The 14,014-nt window shown below is 35.0% G+C and overlaps 1 protein-coding gene across 2 annotated transcripts in view; it reads right to left on the reverse strand.

Annotated features, from left to right (window-relative positions):
* Nucleotides 1-9,529: 9,529 nt before the first annotated feature.
* Nucleotides 9,530-14,014, reverse strand: part of mid (midline) — a 146,696-nt gene continuing 142,211 nt past the window's right edge. For both annotated transcript variants that reach the window (XM_073080749.1, XM_073080748.1), the window contains one exon: nt 9,530-10,657. In XM_073080749.1, the coding sequence (XP_072936850.1) occupies nt 10,348-10,657 (310 nt within the window). In that variant the 3' untranslated portion in view covers nt 9,530-10,347. The remainder of the gene's footprint in view (nt 10,658-14,014) is intronic.

The raw sequence follows: 14,014 nt of genomic DNA on the forward strand, positions 1-14,014 counted from the left end.
TCTGGGATTTGTTCTTTCGATTTATCATCATAGTTACCTCTATAACTGAGACAGCGAGTAAATTTTATATGCATAAACCTCTGTAACTGAGATAACATTGTTTGTTTACTCATTCTTATTCTACCCACAAATTCCTATAACCTGTATTCTCACGTCTATTAATGGAACCCTCTGTAAATGAGACAGATATTTATTTATACCTGTGTATCTGAGACACTGGGTAAGTGGAATACCTCTATAAGTGAAACGACATTGCAGGTCCCTTGATGTCTCACTTAACCAGGTTTCACTGTAGTTATAATGCACGCAATTAACTTGTCACTTATACAAATACGATAAGGTACGCATACATATTTCAATATAATTTAAATTAAGATAATTCTCGGCTCCTACTGGACTGATAGAGTCAGTCAACAATACGCTGCTATTCTAAGGACTACGTTCGAACGTTTCGTATACATAGTGTCTTTGTCATTTTACCTTTACACCAGAACACAGCACCTCTTAACAATGTTCTTATTGGGCAGTAATAGGCATAGCGGTGCCTCCGGAGTTGAACCACGAAAGTCTCTAACCGACTCTACAATTTTCAAAAGCATTACTTTCAAAATTTAAACTGTGGTAAGAAAAATCAATTCAGTAGCTTCACACTTTATAGATTACAAACAAACAAAATATTTTCAAAGTTTTTCCTTTTTACAATACTAGTACCTATACAGTAGGTATAGACTACTATAGACTATAATCTTAGTGCTGAGCTGTCCGCTGTCCATCACACTACGACAGCTCCTCTCCGCGCTAGGTAATCACGCTGTTCCAACTACTCGTCAATCAAGCCCTGATCCCGTAATTAGTTGTAATATGTGGACAACAGTAACTTTCTTCGGCTTTAGTATGTATAGTTTAGACTCGGAGACATTCATAGATCGATGTTGTTTTTGGAATAGGTGCATGAGCTATTGTCCCTGTAGTTCCGGGAGTCCTCTACACAGCGCCGAGGACGGCCATCGGGGGGTTTTAGTGCGGTAAAAGTCCCACATAACCCCGTGTCGCTCCCACGGCACCAGGTACCTTTTGAAGGTTTCCCCCTCGAGGAAAAAAAAAGAAAAAAAAAGGTGCATGAGCTATGGGGCCTATATATGGGGATATTAGTGGAAGATCTGAAGGTGGTAAGACCAACTGTGGTTCCACTTCGGATACACAACCTCCATACCTATTTCTACCTGATAACAGTAAAGTTAAGTGCTGCTGTGTTTTGGTTTAAAGGGTGTGGTAAGGGAGACTCACTTTTCCAAGGCATCCCATCCCAGCTTAGTCCTCAGGAGTAACGGCGCATCTGTAGCCGAGCTTAGGTATTAGTATAATCTTATCCGGGGTTAAATACATATGACTACAGGCGGCAGCAACGACTTACCAGATGGATGCTCGACAACTGCTTCTATGGTATAAAAAGGTTGTTCGAAAAGGCAATATAGGTAGAAATAATAAATTTTTATCACACAAAAATGAAATGTTTATACATAATAGGTTTATAATTATTTTATTTTCTGTATGCAAAATATAGGCAAATGTAGAGTCACAATCAAAGTATATATTTCTTATATTACAATTTTTTTTTCAATTCAACTAAAATTCAATTCTAATTTAAATTAGTATTTTTCCCTTGAATATAGGAAATATAGGACGGATTCACTGCCTTGAACTTCAATATCAAACATCAACAAACACAGCAACATATGAAACAAAAATAGATAGGTACTAAGTAGCGTACTGTTCAATAGCAATTTATTCGCCGCAAGCCTATTACCGGTCGATACAACGGATTTCGCGATTTTCTATTCAAAGTTCACACAGGTGCCACATCGTATCAATCGTATAGATCAGGGGTCGGCAACCTTCGGGACCTCATAAAGATATGTACCAAGATATGTGTACCAACATGAAATAATAATTAAAATTTCCACCCGCATTCCTCTCCTTCATGAAAATCAAATAAAAATCAATAAATCGTTTTTGCAAAAAAATAACGAAAAAATTTTTTCGACACCAAATTTCAGATCCTTTCTTGACGATCTTATTGTCACCAAATGCAGACATTCATTACATTTCACTATCTGGCCCTTGTTACCAAAAGGTTGCCGACCGCTCTAGATCTATCGGCAAACAAAGCAATTGTTGGGAACTCCGTGACGGAGTAATTCGTCGTTTCCCTTACTGACGACGATTAGCCCACCTCTATTTACTTGTCTACTAGAGCTGGCAGCTGACGCCGGACGCGACCGACAGACGGACACCGTTACAATTACAACATTGACTTAGAAAAACGTTTGCCACGGACAACCGACTTGTCTAATTCGATCGCTTAGGCTGATCACCCATTCGATACTATCGCTCGAATTCGTTATTTACAAATATACCCAATTTTTACGAATCAAATGTCGAAATTTCATGGGACAAATTGTCAAATTTTTACCAAAGATTGAACTGGTAAAATTTCGATCTTTGGCAAAATATAAGATAGATTGAATATTAATAATGACATTTGTGTTTGAATACTTGTTAACGCGACTATAAAAACTACTATCAAACTGCCCGGCGATTTTTACAAGCTTATTAAAACGCGTAAACAACCGACTATTGACTTATACAAATCAAACATGTAAGTCGTTGCATTAAATTGCAGAAGCGATTAAATTGCTTAAACTCAAGCGTCAAAATGGTAGCCTTAAGCAACTTTTAGTTGCCAGTGTGTGGTCAGCCTTACGTAGACATCTAGACCGTTCCGCGATTGACTAGAACGGTACCCGATAGGAAATACGTCAGAGCCGCAAATTGTCTCACTTTAGCGTTTGTTAAGTCGAATTACTAACGGAAGGGATTGTAATTGGATTTCTGGAAGGTAAATCTAAAAGTGATTAGTCTGACATAGGTACTTATCGAAACCAATTGTTTTATGTGAAGTCTTAAATTCCAAAATAAAAAAAATCTAACTAGATTGGAAGTTTTCAACCCCTGAACGTTAAGATGCACTGATAATATATGAGAACCGCTATATTACTGGCAAAGACAACAGATAAACTCGTTACGACAATAAGTAATAATCGCGATGAGGATCGACTATAGAATTAGGAAAAAATATAGAAAGAAACAGGAACTTACATTGCAAAATTATAACTGCTGAACAAAGCAGGTACCTACTTAAATGTTATTTGAACTTCATATGAGAACATCGCAGCTATATTGCCGGCAAAGCCAGAAAGCAATAGATTCATTAAACAAAATTAATAGTTAGAATAGAATCGGTACTTACCAAAAGGTCATAAACCGCCAATAAACCCGCAATTAACTTGAAAGTTACATTGGTAACGCGGAGAATATTTATACTTTGAGACAGCGATCTGTTGGGCTCCCAGGCAAATGAAGATCGCGATCTCGAGCAGGGCACGACCGGCCGGAGATCACACGTGAGCCGAGACGTCTATCGCCCTTAATCACTGATAATCTCGCCACGGGAACAATGCCGCCATAACGCCCGATAAATGAGCGCAATTAATGCCATCGTACGTAATCGTAAATACGCTTAAAAGCGCAATGGGTAGGTTCTATCAGCAATTTATTTATTTTCCTGTAATATAAAACTAGTATTTTTCCACGGAACAAATAGAATAAGTTCCGCTTGGGGTTCGTCACAGATGGATTGCAATCCCTGAACTTTTAGTTTACTTTTTAAGTGATAACGCCTCAGATAAGTATGTCTCCCTTGCCCTGATCGTTAAACCAGAATACAAGAAAAAACAACGTTTTATATTACTATTATTTAGCAGAAATAGGAAATTTCATTTATATACTAGCTGACCCGGCAAACTTTGTACCGCCTAAAAACTACTTATCAAATATATTTCATATAAAATATAGCCTATGCTACTCGTAGATAATGTAGCTTTCGAACGGTGAAAGAATTTTTAAAATCGGTCCAGTAGTTTTTGAGCCTATTCATTACAACCAAACAAACAAAGTTTTCCTCTTTATAATATTAGTGTAGATAATATTTCCTACTATTTTTCCACGAAACAAAAAACTAGTTTTTATTCTTCCGTGTACTTTTCACTTTTATAATTTGGATGACATCTCATGGATCATAGGCGACACATTTGTATTCTATAATCACTCAGAACATAATCCGATGAGTGTTTATAAGCCAGTTAAGTAATAGTAATGTGTATGGTAAGTGGTCATTGCCACCCTTGGTAAGTAAGCAATCCCCGATAGATAGTATGAGTAATATCGGGGGTTGATTACTTATCTTACAGAACTTCTAAATATAAAAATTCTGCTTGGGGTTCGCGACTGTTGAATTGCCATCCCTGAAAAGGTTTATTTTACTTTTTAAGTGATATCACCTTAGGTATGTCTCCCTTGCCAAGATCTTCAAACCAGAATACAAAAAATAAACAACGCATAACATTGCTATTATGTAACAGAAATAGGCAACATTTTATTCATTAATTAAATTATCTCACAAGAAATTACGAATCTACATATATTTCTAATAATTACTTACACAAAACGAATAGAGAACACTTGCTTAGCAGTATCCCTCAAACATTTCCGTGACAAGACATTAAACTCTGAAGACCTTTCCTCGAACTAGTGTTTCACTTGAAAACTAATCAACGCCAGCCATTATGGGATCGGGCACCGACTTTACGTTCCTCAATATATCTCCGCTCTCGTCCCAGTGCTCGTCCCCAAGAATTAGCTCCGACAATGCCACAATAGTCCATAATTATGAAATGTGTAGTGATTCCAAAAGGTTGTGCAATTTTTCTTTGGTGGCGAACAATGCAAGACGATAATGAAAGGAGTCAATCAGTGGACGTCTGCGAAATATGCTCGCGTTAATTTATGCGCGTTCGACGCTCGCTTTGCACCTAAATGCAGACAATGCGCGATGAAACCATGCACGTGCATGCTGTACAAAAAATCGAAAATATAGATAAAGTGTCCGGCGTCGGAATTAACGCGAGACGTAAACGAAAGAGACGGGCCATATCGACGTGTCGGCGACGCGTATTGTGTGCGTGAAAGCTATACTTAGTGCTCGCGTCCTAGCCTCTTATGAATTTATAGCGAATGCAGTATTATTTACTAGCATTATACGCACAATTTGCGAAGCTGTCGCAAGGGCCGGCTATAATTTTCCGATGGCAGCAAATCCATCAATACGCGCCCGGGGCCCCGGCCGCTTTCAATTTGTAGGCCGCTGCATCGCCAATTACCGTCCGGACGGAAGGCCGATCATCATCGATATACGCGCTTAATAATGCCTAATGACACTTAATAAAGACGGAAAATAAAAGTGTGACGATTATTTACAGTCTTCGTGTAAATCTTAACGGTTCATAACTATATACGGGCCGTAGGTACTCTACGATACCTACTTAGTTAGGTTATATGCGTCGTCATAAATATTATAAATTATTAATTTATGACCCATAAAATATATTGTGACTTAAATATAAGGAAAATACTGAATAAAATTCCCAAGGTTTTATAAAATATTTCATGTCTAAATAACAAATTATACCTTAAACCTATCACTGATATGTAACTATTTATTAATCTGTGCTGATATCCCAGTGGTTAGAAACTCGACCTCTTATTTGGGGGTCCAGGGTTCAAATCGAGGACTTGCACGTCTGAATCACTTGCTTAAACGGTGAAGGAAAACATCGTGAGGATACCTGCACGCCTGAGAGTTTAAAAAAAATAAGGGTGTGTGAAGTCTACTAATTTGCACTTGACCAGCACAGTGGAAAATGGCCACGCCATTTCATTATAATTATGTTAGAAATACTCGTATATTCCAATTAAATAATTATAGTATTATTTTAATTAATTATTTTGTGTTATTTTCATTATGTGTTATTTGTATAATAATAAGAGTCCATTTATATAGTCACTGGCTGTATGCGTTACACGATTGTATGCATTAGCATAAAAAAGAAAATAACGATCTTGGCGTTAGACTTGTAGTTTGCGCGGGAATAAAAAAAGTTGTAAATTGGATCAAGAAATAGTTTTATTTTTTAATATAGAGATAGCTTAAAGTAGACATAAGTTATTTTATTAAACTTTTTGAACGCGTATGAGATAGTGCTAGATTTATATTGTATTGTATTGGTACATACAACAAAAATATGCCAAATTATAATGATCAGTAAAGATTAGATTAGAGACTCTCTACAGGAAAATGTAACCAGTTTTGACAATTGAAAGTGTCACTGTCATCTATTTTCGTGTTTGAAAATTATTAAAAAAATGTAGTTTTCAAATCATTTACGAATGATACGATATTTCTCCGCACTTTTTCTTCGATTTCGTGTCTTAACTGCGCATTTCGGCATTGTTCCGCGTAAATTACACCATAACAGCTATTAAATGGCTGACAGAAATTTCAGCCGTTTAAGCCATTTAATGGCTTCCTCCAATTACAAGGCGGTGAGATATCTATACTTATCTATAATAAGTTATTTTATGTAGAGTTTTAGAACGCATGTATGAGATTGTAATAGATTTATATTGTATGGATACATACAAAAAAATATGCCAAATTCTAAAACATCTGGTGACTTAATGACCGATTTTAAAGTTAATTTAGCAACAAAATAAAATTCACTAGAACAATAAACAAGGTGATGTCATAAAAATGCAATAAATTTGTTGAAACGACCGAAATGATTAAAATACTAATAACCCATATTTAATCCTAAACCGGTTCTAAGGGCTGATTGAGTGTTTTTCAACCTTTGTCAGGACCCCCTTAGTATGTGATATTTTCCGGGAAAGTTTCTAATCTGTAATTTATTCTGTTACAAATATCAAATACCTACGACATTTTTAATTATTTTCATATTTAAGTTACAAAGTATCTACAAATGTATTTTGATTGGAATTTTCTTAATAGAAATATATTTTTATACTTTATCTTGTTTATCTTTACTGAGGCTTCAAATTAAAATCAAAACATTTTTTTTTATTCAAATTAGGTTGTTTACAGAGGACTTTTGGAATGTCCTTATATCTTCGCGGCCCCTTCTAACTTTGAACCCCCAGGGGGTCGCAACCCACGTTGAGTAGCACTGGTAAATAAACAGCGTACTGGCGCAGATGCTACGGTATGCAAATTCATCCATTATGAATGCAGATCGAATTAAACTGTTCGTGGCACATAATAGATCTAATGTCGTTATAATTTCATGGAGCTGAATAAATAGTCGTTTATCATCCTTTTAATTCGCTGTAATATATCGTGTTTTAAACGTTTATGGATTTAATAGATTTAATATGAGGTTAAGAAGCTCCGCCTGTTAATCGAGGGGTCCGAGTTTCAAATCCCAGGCACCTCTGATTTTTCTAAATTATATACGTATTAGAAATTAATTATCACTTGCTTAAACGGCTCAGGAAAATCATCGTTAGAAAGCTACATACCTCTTAAAAAAAGTTTTCAAAGGTATGTGAAATCCACCAATTCGCATTTGGCCAGCGCGGCGGACTATGACCTAATCCTTCTAATTCTGAACTCATCATTTACTCTCTGCGTTTCAGACCGGTATGGTGACCGCTCTGCTACGCGGGTCGTCTTATTACTCCTGTTATGGAGTCCTATCTGACCACTTATCATCAGGTGGACTGCATGCTCGTTTGTGCTTCAATCTTATAAAAATATACCGCTTAATCAATTTAATTCCATCTTGCATTAATGGAACTTATTCTGGATACAGATTTTTGTGTGGGGTATTAAACTACTAGGCAAGTTAAGGTATTATCATTAGGTAAGTGATCTTAGCGACTAAATAAATAAATAAAACAACAATTAAATTTGTTTTCTGTTTATTAACACGTAGGGCAGCACCCTGATATGTGTCACTACAATCGCGTCATTTGCTCACATTTCATACTACATGATGATAGTAATGGTAACAAAAAAGTTCCATAAATAAATTAATTATTTTTATTCCTTAAAAATATTGTTGCAAAATTTTTACATTGTGTTTATGAAAAATAATCAAGAAATAAAGTAAATTGACAGTAAGTAATTTAAAAAAAATAGTGCATAAATAAACCTTTTACGATGAGTTTCGAAAAAAGGCAATATAATCAAATATTACAAGTTTTATATATCTTTTTTGTGCACGGATATTAATTAATTTGAAACCATTACATAAACATAGCACAATAAAAATCTAAGAGAAAAACATTTATCCTTTCCTCCCCTAATCTTTTACTCGCTATAGTTATCTATAGAGAGATAACAGTGAATCAGAGATAATTCTCCACTCCCCAGAGGGCTGTAGAGAGTAATCGTGAAGGGTTCTGATACTAACAGATAAATAAATAATTGACCATTTTAAGTACTATTGTAATGTATCTTTTTTCTTTTATACTTCCATCTACGTGTCTAAATATATTTTTTCTTTTATTTGCTTACATTTTTTTTTCAGTGACACTATTAATAATAGCATTCCATAACTGGCCAGCAGTTATTTGCGACATCCTGTCACGATGTGACGTCGTGCCGTGATACATTACGATGTCGTCACTTTTCACGGCACGTCGTCGTAATGTGTGACTATGGAACATCGTATCTAATTTAAGTACATAGTATAAGTAATATTTCAGCCGTAACACAAACATATGGAAAACTGACTTACATTAAGAATCGAATTTCAACCAACAAATTCCCATTTCCTAACAAAAATCGGAGATAATAAAATAGGGTTTATTAGAAATGTGAGCAGCAAATCACGACATATTCCTACTAACTTACTCCTTCCAACCCCTTAATCGATACAAACAACTACGTGTACCCTATATACAGTGCTTACTCTACAAAAATAATTTAATCAACCACTATACAATAGATACAAGTCTTAACCTAACAGAGATGGAATATAAATAAACTTAACACTAAAATGTACACACAAATACTAATAATACTAAATATATTATAATATTTTATCACTGATTTCATATTACCGGTAGACATTTAAAACTTATTATTTTAGATTGAATACAGAAGTAAGAATGATTATTGATTGTTCTATGTAATGTGATTTTACAACATTACATTTTACTATTTTACACAGCACTAAAAAATATCACAAAATAAATTGCCGTATTTATAAATAAATTGCGTAACAAATTTTTGATTACAACGGAACTTGGTTCAAGAACATGACAATAATTAAATTACAAGAAGGAACTATTCGAATGTAATTTTACTGAATGAATGAGTGAATGTAAACTTTAACGGATTTTAAAATAAGGCGCCTTACAGACGAGCAGTAAAGTTCGGATTAGTCATAAAATATGAGAATGCGCGCCTGTGGGAGTAACAATATAATCTTTCATCTTGCACACATAAGTTATTTTATTTTGAATTTCGAACGTGTATTTTTAAATCAATTAATTGAATATTATGAATGCATATGTTTACATATTTTAATCATGATTAAGTGACTCCCAAATATTTTATTACCAATATATGTCATAATACAACTTTTTAAATTCACGTACCAATCATATTTCAGACTTTGTATGTCGAATTATTAAATTATTTTAAATGACTTTACTACACCGATAAATTTGATTGGATAGTAAGTAGACATATAGGTACAATATAATATGACATTTTATAAGTGTAAACATGAATCATACATTTTATTTCACAAGTTAATAAATAGGACACCACAATTAATTTAATGGAAGTACATACACATAGGTACTTATAATATCATTTTGGGAATGTTGAGATTATTGCTATTACGAAAATATTCTAGTGGAAAATATTTCAAAGGAAATATAAATTAACTTTTGGATTTGTGTCAAATGAATTCGTACTCTTTGGTTCATATTTTTTCGAAACATCTGTATACTTATAAGATCCGCTACATATCCAAGTTTTATAAGAAATTAAATATTTTTACCAATTAACCATTTTAACGAATCTTACTAATCTGTTTCTTGCATATTTCCGAGCCATGCGGTAACTATTGATAAATCGATTTATCTATACAATTAAAACTATTATCTTTTTGGGTAGGAACCTTCAAATTATGTTTTACAATAAATCTAACGACAATCTATAGATCTATTTTAATATAGACAGTTAATATAATAGTAATAGGTACCGTTTAAGTTTACTTACAATATTCTATAGTTAAATAGGTAGCGACCGTCAACCAGAGTAGCCTTTGCATCGATGTCGTCACAGCACTTCGCACAAGAATGACGTCACCACGTCACTGGTTCTCAAAGTTCAGGAAACCTTTGGTTTTGCGTTCACAGCGGATGTCGCGGCGAGGGCGAGTGTTCGGGGCGAGAGGCCGCAGGGTGCGCTGGGGGCGGGTAGGGGCAGTATCTGAGCGGCGCGGGGGGTTTCTGTAACCACAGGTCTGGTGGTAGGGCCAATGGCTGCGGCCAGGCGGCGGGCCACGCTCGGCCTCCGAGCGCGAGGAGCTGCAGCGCTGGCGGCGTCCTCGCCCACGCTGCTCGCTTCTCAGCCTCGTCGTCCCCAGCGCTGGAGCCGGAGTAGAGCCGCAGTGGCGACCGGAGAAGTTGCTGCTCCATCAGCATCAGCTCCATTGGGTCTCTGAAGAAAGAAGAAAAATGTTCGGTTAGATATTTTCGATTTCAAATGCCATAACTTACATCGAAAAAGAAAAGTTGTTAGAAACCTCCTTAGGTTTGTTAGCAACTACACCATTTACATTTATTTTTGGGTTATAGTAGGATCGCATTCTGTTTTAATTGGTGTAGAATGACACATATACTTGAAAGAAAGAAGCAAAGCCCCAGCTTTGTTTTCACGCGTTTTTAATCAAGTTTAGGTAGATTTGAATTTGGTGGCAGATAAAGTAATGTTAAACAACACACTAATTCTCTTGACTTACATAGACGCTTAGATAATTTTGAAAATTTCCACTGCATTTTATTAACTATCTGTATCCTGTAATTCCTAGTAATTTACTAAATAAATCGAGAAGGAAGCGGAACTATTAGGAAGACAGCGACTCCTTTTGCTTATTTCGTCCGCAACCCGTGGATTCTATTCCACGAATATGTTTAGTCGGTTCCTTCGTTAACTTTCATTGGAGCATGGCCTATAAACCAGTTCGGAGAACAGGCCACCGACGGGCCACGTGGCGTTTTCGAATCCCATAAAACGTTATTACACTCGTCAACTGCTTATGCAAAATTCTCTTACGTCCTTAGACAACTGAAATACATAGATTGATCACTCATAATAAGTAACCAGTTTTGAGAATTGAAATTGTTGCGTAAATAAAGTTTTGTCACGTCTCCTTTCTTAAATGTTCCTAAAATGTTTGAAATACTTATTTATTTATTACGTAAATTACGATTACGATTATTACGATAGTTATTCATACGTAAATGATCTCTAAAACTGTTTTTATTTGTCACGAATAAAAAAATAACTGATCATGCTTGCGGTGAAGTATCTTTCTATTTCACTTATCAAAGATTACGACATACAATTCTGCTCGTTATACGGAGCATCTAGTTGTCATTTACAGTAATCTCATTAAGGGAATTTCAATACTGGAAATTGAAAGTTTAGTTAGGTTACCTTAAGTTATTCATTTTCGATGAATGAATGAATATTAACCAATTTTTGCCTGCCAAAATCCAAAATTATCCAACTACTATCTAGAAAATTGTAAATAATGACCTTAGGTAAGCAAAAATTAAAATTGGTAATTACTTGCATTAGTCTACATTAATGTTTACTTAAGAATCTCAAGTCTTTTACCTATATATAAAAATATTATTTTGTCTCCCACGCGCGTGCTTGAGACGCTTAACGTCTTATATAAAAGCACCTAAGAGGTACCAGTGTACCGTTATAGAACTTATTTTTTGTAAAAGAGTAAGAAAAGAAATAGAAACTACCTAATACCTACTCATACCTAAAGGTGAAGTATTTAGGCGATTCATATTTCGTCGAAGCATATTTACGAGCTACGCAGTTAACTGTACGCAAATCGCAAGCTTCTCACTACGCCGTATCGCTTCTTAGAGACTGCGACCGCCACCGCTTTCCACGCAACGCTATTTTCGCACATCTATGAAACTATTCGCGTTACTTAATGCATCTTTCACACTTCACTTTGGTAGTGATTGGAAATTGACGAGTTGGTTGTAAATGTGTTGAATACAGTATGAGTGTTATAATAACATTTGTAGTTTTGAACCATGTTTATTTGCCTGATACGCTCAACGTCTGTGCATATAAAAACAACTTTAAACTCTAAGATTACCTGTAGTTTATCGTACTTTCAACACATTTTGTAAAAGAATAAGCATAGAAATAGAAAGAATCTTATACCTAAAGGTGAAGTATTTAGGCGATTCATATTTCGTCGAAGCATATTTACGAGCTACGCAGTTAACTGTACGCAACTCGCAAGCTTCTCAATACTTAATGCATCTTTCACACTTCACTTTGGTAGTGATTGAAAATTGACGAGTTGGTGGTAATAGCTGAATAGAGTATTTATGAATTATGATAGTTTTGAACCATATTTATACCTTAACAATATTGTGGGTTTTTACCGAAAATTGGTATTAGTTGTAAAATTGATACGAGTACCTTGTGTTTAATCGCATCACATCGCGTTCCACAAGTAACATATTATATTAAATTATATTGTTTAGTACGATTGCCAAGTCAATCTATTAGGTTTTGAATATTCATATGATCCTATAAGATGTTGTTAGCTAATTATGTACTAAGTAACTTAAGACAGAGGGACCCTTAAGTAGGGACTGAATAAATTAACCGACTTGGTATTACATGGTCTCATAACTTTTTACGGCAGAAAAACTGAATTGCGAGACTTGCCTTTTTTACAAGTTATGTTTTTGATGGCATATCTTTTACTATATCTATCTATCTATTTCTTTCGTATATTAAAGAAAGAAATTTAGGTAAGTAAAATGAATCCGTAGTTCAATGGTGATTAACAGTGTATTGATACTATGGTAAGTAAATCTTAAATTAATGTTAGTGCTGTTTTGTAAGAACTTCGAGCAGTGCCCTAAGCAATCATAATCCTTATATAATTAACGAATATATATAATTTACGAATTACTGTATTTTTTGTAACGTGTTTTTGTTCAATAAAATCTTTAAATCTTAAATCTTTAAATCAGGGTTACCAACTTAAGGGGGAACCCCCCTAAATTTAGCCGGGAAATACCTAATCGGATAACTTTTACGGAGGTTTATTTTATGAGTATTTTAAATGGTCTTTCTAATATGACAAAAATATCGTTATTAAAATGAGATAGATTTTGTATATCGTACCTCTAAACTAAATCGTCTTGTTTTTTATGCAACTGTGAGTAATTACGAATTTTTAACTTGAACTTAGGGTAAATATTCTTATGAGCTGGTAACCCTGGTAAAGCCTTGGGTCTAAAGTGATGTGGGGCGTTATTAATGTGGTCCGTCGAACGAGCGGAGCGGTAAATGAGCGTGACGGTACGGTCCGGTCGGAGTTTCGAAATTGGCATGACACGAGATGCCGTGTCGAATTTAATCTATCACCACGGATCGCCTCAGGCGCCGGCGCGAATCAAAACAGGTAGTGCTAGCAAGGATGGACTTTTTAGCCCTTTAAAAGGAACAGGTGTTAATGATAAACGTATCCCACGCATCGTTTCTCACGTAACGTAGTGCAACCGTTGAAATTGCCAAATCTTTTCCAAAACATGTATTCCACGCTTTTAACTACTTATAGGTTTCTAATATTTACAAAAAAAAAATACTTTTATTTTCCTCTTAATGTCATTATTTTAATATAATTTTCGGTACAGATTTAGCCATTGTACCATCCTAATTCGCTGCATTTATAACTTAATTGCGCAATATATTAATATTTATTTATTTACACACTTTTAATTTATAAATACTTGAGATTTT

Source organism: Epargyreus clarus, unplaced genomic scaffold (assembly GCF_041222505.1).
Source record: "Epargyreus clarus isolate Ecla_fem2 unplaced genomic scaffold, WU_Ecla_fem_2.2 ptg000015l, whole genome shotgun sequence".
NCBI lineage: Eukaryota > Metazoa > Arthropoda > Insecta > Lepidoptera > Hesperiidae > Epargyreus > Epargyreus clarus.